The sequence below is a fragment of the Hypanus sabinus genome, chromosome 3 (assembly GCF_030144855.1).
Source record: "Hypanus sabinus isolate sHypSab1 chromosome 3, sHypSab1.hap1, whole genome shotgun sequence".
NCBI lineage: Eukaryota > Metazoa > Chordata > Chondrichthyes > Myliobatiformes > Dasyatidae > Hypanus > Hypanus sabinus.
Genome location: NC_082708.1, coordinates 95382558 through 95397362, shown reverse-complemented (window position 1 = coordinate 95397362; position 14805 = coordinate 95382558). Strand labels below are relative to the sequence as shown.

Genomic DNA, 14805 nt, shown 5'->3' with positions numbered 1-14805 from the left:
TGTTTCTTATTTTGTTTCTTTCCTCCCTCCTAAAAATAACAACACACCATTTGTGGTTTATCAGTCTACCTGCATCCTTGCAAATGTAGGGAATTTTGTTGTAACTATTATTCCTGATGATGACAACTGCTCATTTTGGGGGAAGAAAAGGCCCATGAATTTGTTCTTAACATGGTAAATTTTATTTACCATAAAAATGAAAATTAAAGCTGCCTCAGTAATTATATTGCATTTGTTACAATCTCTTGATTTAATTGTCCATCTTTCCATTTGTATAACCACTGTTGGGGGGGGGGAGGCTTCTCTAGGTTACTCGCTCTAATGATTTCTTTCCTTTGTTATTTCAAATATACACACAATCTGATTGTGCTTTAACTTTCTGAGTATTTTGTTATTATCCTCATTTTCCATTCTGTCTGTCCTTCCAAAATATTTCCCTGCCTTCTTCACTTTGCACCTATAATCAATCTCTTTCACAGCTATTTGATTCTACCCGTTTTTATTTATTTATACTCTCAATTCAGCAAGAGGTACTGTCTTGTTCTATGTGCTGTGCTCATACTGACGTCAAGACATTAGTTCTAACCTGTTGCCATTCTTTTATTTTTATGTGCTTTGTCCTTTGCTTGCTACTTATCAGTGCTTCACCTCCTAATCTATGTCTGTGCTTGGCTGTGGAGTATGAAAACTTCCTGTGGTTTTTAAAATACTTAGTACATCATGAAGACAGATAGATTTTAGACTTCAGGTTGAGAATTTGTGTTATGATAGGAAAATAATGTATCATCTTAAACTGGCATTTTCCAAAAAGGTTCATTATGAGCATGTGTCTGTAGAGTGCTTCTGTTAATTTTTAATCTGTTATGTGAGTTGCCTTTTCATTAACAATTAGGTTTGCATCCCACTAACTTGTTTATCTTTCTTAACTTATTGAATGATTTACGCTGTGATTCTTAATTCTTTGCTCTGCTTAATTTTCTTTGTTTTGTGCTTTCCACTTTACAGGCATGCACTGTGGATTTGTTTCTAATAATCAAGTTAATTCAGCACCAAGTCCCTTGTCATCAACTTCAGATGATGAGGATGATGATGATGAAGCAGGTGTGCTTTATGTTTTAACAGATGATGTGTTGCCGCTGATATGCATATGCTGAATTCATTTGCTCTAAATTGTGTAATATTGTTGGATTATAAAACCACAAGTTGTTTAGTTGAGTGTTTGAAAGGCTCTCAGTTGAATAATTAATGATGATTGGGTACAGTTTATCACTGAAGTAGTTTCCTGTTCAATGATTAAACCAAGTCTTAATGTTGAGTGTGCAGCATGAAGTGATATATTTCACTGCGGGTTTACTGTTTTTCTCGGTGATCCATGTGATATGACTGAGCATCATGGAATGGAAAGAAATTTGTATAAGGTTATTCTCATGAATGCAGAACATTGTATGTGAATAGTGGGGCAAATGTCTGAGGTTGAGTAATGGATGTAATAGTTGAAAGTATAGCAAGATGATCAACCAGGCTTGTTTGAAGAAACTCCTGCCCAATTACAATCAGCGTATAACCTGTGGCAACGGAGATATCAATATACTAGACCACTGTTATACTAAGATAAAAAAATGCCTACCGTTCCATGCCTCGACTGCATTTTGGAAAATCTGATCACTTGGCTATTCTTCTCCTGCCTGATCACAGGCAGAGGCTAAAGAGCAAGGCTGTAGAGATTAGGATAACAAAAAAGTGGTTGCAGAAGGCAGAGGAATGGCTACAGGATTGCTTCGAGTTGATGAGCTGCGCCGTGCTGGAGTCATCTGTGGATCTAAGTGTATACAACATGGTTGTCATGGACTTTATAAAAACAGTTGTGAATGAGTGTGTGATCCCACAAAATCATTCAGAGTCTTCCCCAACCAGAAGCCCTGGATGAATCATGAATGTGGTAACCTGCATCTGTGACTATTGTCCAGTAGATATTGCATCCACAGTGGTGAAATGTTTTGAGAGTTTGGTGATGCAACATAATCAACTCCTGCCTGAGAAGTGACTTGGATCTGCTCCAATTTGCATTGCAGCACAACAGGTTCACAGCAGATGCCATCTCATTGGCTCTTCACTGAGCCCTGGAACATCTACTGCAAAGGTGTATTAATCAGAATGCTCTTTATCAGCCACAGCTCTGCATTCAACACCATTATTCCCTCAAAACTAATCAATAGGCTTTAAGACCTTGGCCTCAATGCCTCCATGTGCAATTCATCCTCAATTTCCTCACTTACAAAATCCAGTCTGTTCATATTGGCAACAACATCGCCACTACAATCTCCATCAGCACAGTGGCACCACAAGGCTGTGTGCTTAGCCCCCTGCTCTACTCACTTTACACTTATGACTGTGTGCTAAACTCATCTCCAATGCCACTTTGAAGTTTGCTGACAACACCACTGTCGTTGGCTGAATCAAAGGTGGTGACAAATCTGCATATAGGAGGGAGATTGAAAATCTGGCTGAGGGGTTTCCATAACAACAGCCTCTCTGTGTCAGCAAGTCCAAGGAACTGATTATTGACTTCAGAAGAGAGAAAACAGAGGTTCATGAACTAGTCCTCACTGGAGGATCAGAGATGGAGAGAGTCAGCAACTTTAAATTCCTTGCTGTTATTATTTTGGAGGATTTCTCCTGGACCCAGCCCATAAATACAATTACAAAGAAAGCACGGCAATGCCTCTACTTCCGTAGGAGTTTGCGAAGATTCAGCATGATATCTAACATTTTGACAAACTTTTATATATGTGTGCTGGAGAGTATATTGACTGGCTACACCACAGCCTGGTATGGAAACACCAATGCGCCTGAATGGAAAAACCTGTAAAAAGTAGTGGATACGTCCCAGTCCATCACATGTATTGAGCACATCTACATGAGCATTGTTGCAGGAAAGCAATATCCAGGGGCTCGTCCTTTCCAGGTCATGCTGTCTTCTCACTACTGCCATCAGGAAGAAGGTACAGGAGCCTCGAGACTCACACCACCATGTTGAGGAACAGTTATTACCCCTCAACCATCAGGTTCTTGAACCAAAGGAGTTAACTTCGCTCAACTTCACTTGCCCTACCACTGAAATGTTCCCACAATCTATGAACTCCAGGGCTCTTCATCTCATGTGCTCGATATTTATTGCTTGCTTATCTATCTATCTACCTTTTTTTTATTTGTTGTCTTTTGTACATTGGTTGAATGTGCAATTGGTGCAGTCTTTCACTGATTCTGTTATGGTTATTTTTCTATTATGGATTTTTGAGTATGCCTGCAAGAAAATAAATCTCAGGGTTGTATACAGCAACATATTTGTACTTTGATAGTAAATTTACTTTGTACTTTGATAGTAAATTTACTTCGAACTTTGAAGATTGAGCAAAGCTAGCTGAGACTTATGAAAGGAAAATCATGCTTAACAATCTTTTTTTAGCATGAGGGAGAACAAGTGACCATAGGCAATTTGAATTCACAGACAGTATTTGAACAGATCCCACCTAAAACATTAATGATAAAAATAAAGCATGAGTGATTGGTGATTAAGGATTTGTTGACGGATAGGAAACGGAGTAGGAATAAACAGGTGACTCAACCAGCACTATTCAGAATGATTTGGTTGAAGGAAACAAAGTGTAACATTTCCAGGTTTGGGGTGATGCAGGCCTAAGATGGGAGCTGTGAGGAGGATGCAGAGGCTCAGTTGTAATTTAGACAACAGGATGAAACTGTCCAGAAACTTTACTTTTTGGAACCAAAATATAATTATCCAAATAGGTTCAGATTTGGAAAATGGAAGGCTTGGTATCCTTATACACTAGTTGCCTAAAGAATCTACATCAACTTTTGGGAGAGAAAAAAATTATATTAGCCTTCATTGCAAGTTGATTTGAGTACAGATGTCTTGCTGTGCTGTACAGGGCCTTAGTGAGATCCCATCTGGATTTTTATTACAGTTTTGATTTCCATATCTGATGAAGGATATTGTTGCCAAGTGGGAGTGCAGCAAATGTTTACTTGACTGGAATGAAAAGAAATAGATTTGATTGTATGGGGTTCCTGCCCCTTCCCACCACCCCCCAATTCATCAGAGTTTAGAGGAACAACGGAGGCTTGGCTTTCACTTCTTAGCAGGACGAGTCAGTCTGGATGCAGGATGAATGCTCGTGATAGCTAGGGAGACCAGAACACAGTGTTGCAGACTCAGAGTTTGGAGTATGCCATTAGATGTGAGATGGACGTCGAAAATCACAGCACAGGCCTTTCTGCCTGCAATGCTGTGCCAACCTTTTAACTTACTCTAAGATAAATCTAACCTTTCCCTCCTGCATTGCCCTGTGGCGACCCATTTCCTGGCGCATCTGAACCGACTCATAATTAGATAGCCTACGGGGGTTTGCGAGCACAGAGCTTTGGAGCCTCTGCGTCATGGGGGGCCGGTTGAGGGAGGCTTAAAAGTGAGGCTGAAGTTTTCGAATAAAGTTTTTTTTCCTTCGACTGCAGTTACCGACTCCGTGTCGTAATTTTAGCGCTGCGTGTAGCACACCGCTACAATTGGTGACCCCGACGGTCCAAACGATTTTTGGACCAGAAATGACCGACGCCGCCTCTATTCATGCGGTTTCGTTGAAACTGCCGGGTTTCTGGACACAGCGACCGAACCTATGGTTCCAGCAAGCCGAAGCCCAATTCCACGTTCGCCAGATCACCTCAGAAGACACCCACTACTACTACGTGGTGAGCTGCCTCGACCAGGACACAGCGGCCCAGGTTGCGGAGTTCGTACAGTCGCCCCCGGCAGACGGCAAGTACACGGAATTCAAAGCCCTGCTCCTCAGGACTTTCGGACTCTCACGGCGCGAGCGGGCTGCCCGTTTACTGCACCTGGATGGCTTGGGCGACAGACCTCCTTCGGCTTTAATGAATGAGATGTTGTCTCTGGCCGACGGACACACATGCCTCATGTTTGAGCAGGCATTCCTGGAGCAGCTGCCCGAGGACATACGCCTGCTGCTATCCGACGTGGATTTCAGTGAAACCCCGGCCCAATGAACACTGGTGCTTCTACCACCAGCGGTGGGGCGCAGAAGCCCGCCGTTGTCGCCCGCCCTGCAAGTTCCCGGGAAACGCCAGGGCCAGCCGCCGCTGATGGCTATGGCGGCTGGCCATCGGGATAGCCTCCTGTATGTGTGGGATAGAAGGTCGGGACGCCGGTTTTTGGTCGATACTGGGGCTGAGATCAGCGTTTTACCTCCGACGAGTTACGACACCCGCAGCAGGGCACCGGGTCTCCCCCTGAGGGCCGTGAATGGCAGCACAGTAAGGACCTATGGCACCCGTCAGGTGCAGCTACAGTTCGGCTCCAGCCAGTTCACGTGGGACTTCACACTGGCCGCCGTAGCCCAACCGCTTCTGGGTGCGGATTTTTTGCGGGCTCTCAGCCTACTGGTCGACCTGCCCAGGAAGAGACTGGTACACGCCGAGACCTTTCAGACGTTCTCCCTGGGTGCAGCCCAGTTGCCAGCCCCTCACCTCGGCTCCATCACGCTGTCCGACAATGACTTCACCAGGGTCCTGGCGGAGTTCCCATCGGTTCTGGCACCGCAGTTCACAGCGGCCATGCCCAGGCACGGCGTACAGCACCACATCCCGACCCAGGGACCACCCCTCCACGCCCGCGCTCGGCGGCTTCCCCCGGACAAGCTCCGACTGGCGAAGGAGTAGTTCCAGAGGATGGAGGAATTGGGGATCATCCGGCGGTCCGACAGCCCATGGGCCTCCCCCCTGCACATGGTGCCCAAAGCGACGGGAGGCTGGAGACCGTGCGGCGACTACCGCAGGCTGAACGAGGCTACCACACCGGACCGCTACCCTGTGCCGCACATTCAGGACTTTGCAGCAAACCTGCACGGCGCACGGATCTTCTCCAAGGTAGATCTCGTCCGAGGGTACCATCAAATCCCGATGCATCCTGACGACGTCCCCAAAACGGCTCTCATCACCCCTTTCAGCCTTTTCGAGTTCCTCCGCATGCCGTTCGGCCTGAAGAATGCCGCACCGACGTTCCAGCGGTTAATGGACGCGGTGGGACGGGACCTGGACTTCGCGTTCATCTATTTGGATGACATCCTCATAGCCAGCGGCAGTCGTCAGGAGCATCTGTCCCACCTCCGTCAACTCTGCGCCCGACTGAGTGAGTACGGTCTTACAATCAACCCCGCCAAATGCCAGTTCGGACTCGATACCATTGACTTCCTGGGCCACAGGATTACTAAAGACGGGGCAACCCCTCTGCCCGCTAAGGTAGATGCGGTCCGCCTCTTTCCCCGACCCACCACGATCAAAGGCCTTCAGGAATTCGTAGGTATGGTCAATTTCTACCGCCGCTTCCTCCCTTCAGCTGCCCGGATCATGCGCCCCCTGTTCGCCCTGATGTCGGGTCCGAGCAAGGACATTACCTGGCACGAGGAGTCCGCCGCCGCTTTCGTTCAAACGAAGGAAGCTTTGGCGGACGCCGCAATGCTAGTACATCCCAGAATGGACACCCCTACCGCCCTCACAGTGGACGCATCAAACACAGCAGTCGGTGGGGTGCTGGAGCAACTCATCGCAGGTCGCTGGCAACCCCTGGCGTTTTTCAGCAAACACCTGCGACCACCCGAGCTTAAGTACAGTGCTTTCGACCGGGAACTGTTGGCGCTCTACCTGGCAATCCGGCATTTCAGGTACTTCCTAGAAGGTCGGCCCTTCACCGCGTTCACGGACCACAAACCGCTTACCTTTGCGTTTACGAAAGCGTCCGACCCCTGGTCGTCCCGCCAGCAACGCCACCTGTCCTACATCTCTGAATACACGACGGATGTCCGGCACGTCTCAGGTAAGAACAATGTCGTGGCGGATGCGCTCTCTCGCCCTACCGTTCATGCCCTTTCCCAAGGGGTAGACTTTGAGGCACTGGCAGAGGCGCAGCAGGCGGATGAGGAGATTCCGAGTTACAGAACCGCAGTCTCCGGTTTGCAGCTCCAGGACCTCCCCGTGGGCCCAGGTGAGAGGACCCTACTCTGTGACGTCGCCACCGACCAGCCCCGTCCAGTCGTCCCGACAGCATGGCGGCGCCACGTTTTCGACTCCATTCATAACTTGGCGCATCCCTCCATCCGGACAACTGTCCGGATGGTTTCCAGCAGGTTCGTTTGGCACGGACCCCGCAAACAGGTCAGTGAATGGGCCAGAACGTGCATGCACTGCCAGACGGCCAAGGTGCAGCGGCACACCAAAGCCCCACCGCAGCAGTTCCATCCCGCCCACCGGCGTTTCGACCACATTCATGTGGATATCGTGGGCCCCCTGCCAGTGTCGCGCGGAGCGCGGCACCTCCTGACTATCGTGGACCGGTTCACAAGATGGCCAGAGGCGGTCCCGCTCACCGACACCACCTCCGAATCTTGCGCCCGAGCCCTGATCGCCACCTGGATATCTCGCTTTGGCGTACCGGCCCACATTACCTCCGACAGAGGCGCCCAGTTCACCTCCAGCCTGTGGTCAGCTATGGCCAGCCTTTTGGGGACTCAGCTGCACCACACAACTGCCTACCACCCACAGTCGAACGGGCTAGTGGAGCGTTTCCACCGTCACCTGAAGTCGGCCCTCATGGCCTGCCTGCGAGGAGCCAACTGGGCGGACGAGCTTCCCTGGGTCCTACTCGGCATCCTCACAGCGCCCAAGGACGACCTGCACGCATCGTCGGCCGAGTTGGTATACGGCGCGCCCCTGTTCGTCCCCGGGGAGTTCCTACCAGCCCCAAGGGGGCAAGAGGAAGAACCCGCAGCAGTCCTGGGCAGACTACGCGAGAAGCTCGGTAACCTGGCCCCCATACCCACTTCACAGCATGGGCGGCACCCGACCTGCGTACCCAAAGACCTACAGAACTGTAAGTTTGTGTTTGTACGAAGGGGCGGGCATCGGCCGCCGCTGCAGCGGCCATACGAGGGGCCGTTTATGGTGCTCCGGAACAACGGGTCCACGTTCGTGCTGGACGTTGGGGGGAAAGAGGAGGTTTTCACGGTGGACCGCCTCAAACCGGCCCATGTGGACCTGGCGCAACCGGCCGAGTTTCCGGCGCCTCGGCGCAGAGGCCGACCTCCCAAGCAGGTTCTGGCCCAGACTGTGGACATTGGGGGGTGTATCGCCGGTTCTGGGGGGGGGTTATGTGGCGACCCATTTCCTGGCGCATCCAAACTGACTCATAATTAGATAGCCTACGGGGGTTTGCGAGCACAGAGCTTTGGAGCCTCTGCGCCATGGGGGGCCGGTTGAGGGAGGCTTAAAAGTGAGGCTGAAGTTTTCGAATAAAGTTTTTTCCTTCGACTGCAGTTACCGACTCCGTGTCGTAATCTTAGCGCTGCGTGTAGCACACCGCTACAGCCCTCCATTTTGCTTTTCTCCATGTGCCTATCCAAGAGTTTCCCAAACATCCCACCATCCCCAACGAGACTCCATGTACCCGCTACTCTCTAAGTTTACACCCAAACAGACTTTTCCCTAAGATAAGAGAGTCTAAAACTGAAAGAATAGGTTTAAGGTAAGAGGGGAACAGTTTAAAGGGAATTAGAAAACATTTTCCATAGAGGATGGATTTGTGGAATATATGGGGAAAGCTGCTCCAGGAGAAATTCCTTTACTCCTTTACCAGAGAACGCAAATGATGTAGAAAAGCCCATTGCAGAATGCAGTTCAGGCAAAGAAATTAAAATACTTTCAAGACTGAGGTACTTCATGCTGAGGGGAAACAGAGATAAAGCAGGAACAGAGTATTGAAGCAATTATCTGTTATTGTATTGAATGATGAGTGGGGTCAGATAATGTACCCCTGCTCCAATTTAGTGTTTTATATTTCTCTTTAAAAGGAGGGAATGTAATAGATATCAGCATTGGTAGGAGTTTGATGAAGTTCCACATGTGAGGCTAGCCAGCAAATTTAGATGATAGGGGGCATTGACTGAAGCAAAAAAAAGTTCAGACCAGTGGTGGCAAACACTGCCTTTTGGAGATTATTGTTCTTTTGTAATGGGAACAACTTGGTCCTGAATTTTAATATTTGTAGATGATTTAAGACAGTAAAAATAAATATGAAAGTCAATTTGCATGGAATTTACAAGCTTCATGCATATAAAAAGAAAAAGCTTAGAGAAACTTTGGAAGGTTGAACTTGAAGGTGGAGTACAAGATTAATAGCAGGATTCTTGGCAGTGTGGAGGGAAGGAGGGATCTTGGGGAACACGTCCAGAATTCCTTAAAGTTGCTGTGCAAGTTAATAGGTTTAGCTAAGAAGGTGTATGATGTGTTGGCTTTCATTAATCCGAGGATTGAGTTCAAGAGCCACAAGGTAATATTGCAGCTCTATGAAACTTTGGGTAGACCACACTTGGAATATTGTGTTTGGTTCTCGTCACTTCATTACAGGAAAGATGTGGAAGGTTTGGAGAGGGTGCAGGAGAGATTTGCCAGAATGTTGCATGGATTAGAAGAGCATGTCTTATGAGTGAGCTAGGCCTTTTTTCTTTGGGGCGAAGGAGGATGAGGAGTGACTAGATAGAGGTGTATAAGATGATAAGAGGTGTAGATAGAGTGGACAGCCCCTTTTCCCCCCACATGGCGGATAATATGAGAGTTCATTTCATTTCATTTTAAATCTTTTTTATTAATTTTATTGAAGATTAACCAAAAAAAGATACATTAAGTCAATGTCATTATGTACAATAAAGAATTAAATTAGCAAAATATTAAGGTAATTTTAAGCTATTGGAGCACTGTCAGGTAGGTTTTCTACACATGGAACACACTGCCAGGGAATTGTGGTAGAGGAGCTTTAGAGACATTTGACAGTCTCTTCGATAGGCACATGGATGATAAAAAAAAAAGGTCATTTGGCAAGGAAAGATTAGATTGATCTAGGAGTACATCATGGGCTGAAGTGTCTGTACTACTCTGTTCTAGAATCACCATCAAGAAGGGGAGAATTTATAATGAGAATCAGTTGGCAGAGCAATCTGATGCTATGTCTGTGTGAAACATGGTGTAAATAATTGTGCACCAAATGTAAAGGAATTAAGAATCAAATGGAAAGGAAGAATTGTAGAAAATCAGGAACTACTAGAAACAGCAGATCAGGCAGAATCTGTGAAAAACTATTCTGATGAACATAGACATAGAATGGTACAGCGCAGTACAGGCCCTTCGGTCCACAATGTTGTGCCGACCCTTAAACCCTGCCTCCCATATTACCCCTCACCTTAAATTCTTCCATATACCTGTCTAGTAGTCTCTTAAATTTCACTAGTGTATCTGCCTCCACCACTGATTCAGGCAGTGCATTCTACGCACCCACCACTCTCTGCATAAAAAAAACCTTCCTCTAATATCCCCCTTGAACTTCCCACCCCTTACCTTAAAGCCATGTCCTCTTGTATTGAGCCCTGGGGAAGAGGCACTGGCTGTCCATTTTATCTATTTCAACCAGAAAGATAAACTATGCTTCCCTTTCCATAGATGCTGCGTGACCTGCTGAGTGTTGCTAGCATTTTCTGTTTATATATCAGATTTCCAAAGCTTATATTTATAAAAATTTTCATTGCAGGAGATGAGGTCAGTAAAAATATAATGTGGGAGAAATTAATGGAGTAGAGAGCTTTTGCATCTTCAGGATATGATAGTCTGCATGAAAGGGATAACAGAGAAATGGCTGTCATCTTCCAAATTTTATAGGTTATGGAATTTTTCTTGCAGGTTGGAGTTTGGTGAATGTAACTAAAGGAATGACGAGGGAGAGAGAGAAAAAAAGTCAAAGAACTTTAGACTGTTTGGCCTGTTAGACTGTTCATTGAGCACTCTCGCTCCATCCACCAAAAGCAGAAATTCCCGGTGGCCAAACTTTAATTCCAATTCCTGTTCCAAGATGTCGGTCCATGACCTCCTCTTGTGCCAAAATTGAGGTCACCTCAGGGTGGAGGAGCAATACCCTATATTCCATCTGGGTAGCCTCCAACCTGATGGCATGAATTGATTTATCTTTCTGGTAGAAAAATTTCCGTTTCCCTCCCATCTTCTATTCCCCACTCTGGCCTCTTATCTCTTCTCGCCTGCCTATCAGCTCTCCCTCACTCTCCTTCCTCCTCCCCTTTCTCCTATGGTTCACTCTCCTCTCCTATCAGATTCTTTCCTCTTCAGGCCTTTACCTTTCCCACCCACCTGGCTTCACCTATCACCTATTAGTTATCTTTCTTCCCATCCCCCACATTTTTATTCTAGCATCTTCTTTCCTTTCCAGTCCTGAAGAAGGGTCTCAGCCCGAAACATCAACTGCTTATTCATTTCCATAGATGCTGTCTGACCTGCATTTTGTGAGTGTTGATCATTATAGGGAAATCACTAGAATCTATAATAAAGGTTGGGAAAGCTAGGCACAGATGATTTCAACAGGATTTGCAAAATCCACATTGTCTATGAAAGGAAAATTGTGTTTGATAAACTTATGGATTTGAAGATGAAAGTGGTAGGTTATAATAAGGGACAACCGGTAGATGCCTGGATGTTCAGAAGGTCCCTAATGAAGTCCCATTTTAGAGGCTAGTGTCAGAATTGAAGTACATGGATTACTGGCGATATACCAACATAGTTCGAAAATTGACAAAAATAAAATGAAAGTAGAAATGAAAATATTACCTTTTCAGATTCCAGAAATGACTAAGTAAATTACCATAAGGATAGGTGTGTGACTTCATCTATTCACAGTGGTTTTGATGTGGGAACAGAATGTAATATTTCTAATGACATGTAACTGAGATTGTGACTTGAAGAGGAAACAAAGAGACTTCAAGGTGATTTAGACTTGAGTGATTGGGGAAATAAGTGACAGCAAGGCAGATACAGTATGATGAAGTTATCCATTTTGGTAGTAAAAAACAGATGCCGAGTATTTAAATGTTGATAGATTAGAAAATGGTGTACAGAAGAATTTACATGATAACAGTCACAAACAAATTTGCAGAAGCTTAAGGAGTATGTTAGTCTTTAGTGCAGGAGCAAGGACATCTTCTGTTACACTTTACAGAGCCTTGGTGGGGACATGCTTGAAGGTATGGCATGCAACTGTGGTCTCCTTTCTTGCTGCATATTTTACCAGCTGGTTGCTGGGCTAACAGGACTCTCACGTAAGGATGGATTGGGTCCACTAGGTACATAGTCTTTCAAGTTTAGAACAATGAGAGCAGATTTCATTGAAATGTACAAATTCTGAGGGGTTGAATGATGGTTTTCCCTGTCACAGGACCTTTGGATCCAGGCTCATGATGTGGGATAAGATAGAGAGGGCTAAGGTGAGGAGAAATTTCTTCACTTGAGGGGGAGATTTTGTGATACAGAAAGCTGTGGAAGTTGGGTTGTTGAATGTTTTAAAGAAGATAGATACACAAGTTCTCAAAGGGTTTTAAAAGACTCTTGGAATATGATATTGAGATGGGCGATCAGCTATGATCATCCCAAATGGCAGAGCAGGCTTGGAGGGTCAAATAGCATCCTCCTGTTCCTAGGTTTCTACATTTATAATCACAAACAAATTATTCTATGTTATTTATCTTGCACTTCCTTGAAGTGTTAGGTACAGGGTACTACAGGAAAAGTGTACTATAAAGTTTGTCTGTTTTTATGAGGCTATACATTTGAGGCTATGCATTTATAAACCTGTGGATGTACATTTGTTATATTTGTTCTGATGAGCAGATGTTATTTTATGAAAACAAACATGTTAGGGAATGTTTTACATACTTTATAAAACTATTTTAGTCCCACATATGCTGAGATCTTTTGCTGTGGATAAGTGTAATGTTTTGATATTTTTTTTCTAGGTGTGGACTCTTCTACTTCATCATCAACATCCACCAACACGTCACTTACCAACAACTATGATAGTTTGGAAGGTGGAAGCAGTCAAGGTGATGTTTTGCTCTGATTTGCAGAAGATATCAATTGGAAACAGTTGTGCAGCTTTCCAAGCCTAAATCAGAACATTTCTTTTAAAGTATTTGTTGCTTACAGTTTAGTTACTATTTCAAACAAAAACCAAGAAACCTTTGAAGTATTTTAAAAAAATTGGAAAATTATCATTAATAGCTCATTGTATTCTCCCTGATGATTAAATGATTAATATAGAATGCAGCTTCAGCCTCAAGAGTAATCCTTGATACTTAGTGTAAAGTAATGCAGTTCTATTTATCTATGAGCTGTTTAGATTGAGGTGGAAAAATTTAGCAATTTTCAGTACATAAAACATAGACAAACTATAAATATGAAATGAAACTCTGAACCATTAAGCTGTACTTTGATTTCTAGAGATCAGAGGGCAGAAAGTTGTTCTCAGTTGTTTATGCACTGCCCAGTATTGACACTCCCCAATGCACTGCACTGCCCCTCATGGTGCATGTCCTGCCCTGACTAAGCTTCCCAAAGTATATCACTATACACCTGTCCAAGTTCCTTCTGCCAATCCCTTGCCCATTGTCTCATTTGATTTAAATTATGCTGTCTCATTTGACTTAAATTATGCTGTAACCTATCTTCTTCACTGAACACTATGGCACCAGTTTTGGTGTTATCTAAAAACTTAATAATTATGCTACTACATTCTCAAACAAATAATTTATATATATATCTAAGAGCATAAGTCAGAGGAGCAGAATTAGGCCATTCAGCCAACCGTGTCTGCTCCGCCATTCCCTCATGGCTGATTTATTATCCCTCTCAACCCAATTCTCCAGCCTACTCCCCAAAACCTTTGACACCCTTACTAATGACGAACTTGTAAACCTCCACTTTAAATATAGTCAATGACATGGCCTCCTAAGTGTCTGCAATGTTGAATTCCACAGATTCATCACCCTCTGGCTGAAGAAATTCTTCCTCATCTCTGTTCTGATATTTAAGGAACATTTTTATATTTTGATGATGGGATCCTAGATTCCCCCACTATAGGAAGCATCCTCTCCATGTTCCATTCTGTCTAGGCCTTCCAATAAAGAAACATAGAAAACCTACAGCACAATACAGGCCCTTTGGCCTACAAAGCTGTGCCAAACACATCCTTACCTTAGAAATTACCCAGGGTTACACATAGCCCTCTATTTTTCTGAGCTCCATGTACCTTTTCAGGAGTCTCTTAAAAGATCCTATCGTATCCACCTTCACCACCATGCCGGCAGACCATTTCACACCCTCACCACTCTGTGTAAAAGAAAAACTTACGACTGACATCTCCTCTGAACCTACTTCTAAGCACCTTAAAGCTGTGCCCTCTTGTACTAGCCAGTTCAGCCCTGGGAAAAAGCCTCTGACTATCCACACGATCAATGCCTCTCATCTTGTACACCTCTATCAGGTCACCTCTTATCCTCCGTCGCTCCAGGGGAAAAGGCCGAGTTCACTCTACATATTCTCATAAGACATGCTCCCCGATCCAGGCAACATCCTTGTAAATCTCCTGTGCGCCCTTTCTATGGTTTCCACGTCCTTCCTTTAGTGAGGTGACCAGAAACTGAGCACAGTACTCCAAGTGGGGTCTGACCAGGGTCCTATATACAGTTGAAGTCAGAAGTTTACTTACACCTTAGCCAAATACATTTAAACTCAGTTTTCACAATTCCTGACGTTTAACCCTAGAAAACATTCCCTGTCTTAGGTCAGTTAGGATCACTATTTTAAGAATGTGAAATGTCAGAATAATAG

General features: G+C 45.1%; 1 protein-coding gene across 6 annotated transcripts in view; it reads left to right on the top strand.

Annotated features, from left to right (window-relative positions):
• LOC132391522 (protein transport protein Sec24B-like) overlaps window positions 1-14805 on the top strand; it is a 182597-nt gene that overhangs the window by 60847 nt on the left and 106945 nt on the right. For 5 of the 6 annotated variants that reach the window (XM_059964821.1, XM_059964820.1, XM_059964817.1 and 2 more), the window contains 2 exons: window positions 1006-1101; window positions 12933-13019. In XM_059964821.1, the coding sequence (XP_059820804.1) occupies window positions 1006-1101; window positions 12933-13019 (183 nt within the window). The remainder of the gene's footprint in view (window positions 1-1005; window positions 1102-12932; window positions 13020-14805) is intronic. The other variant, XM_059964822.1, reaches the window with a different exon arrangement.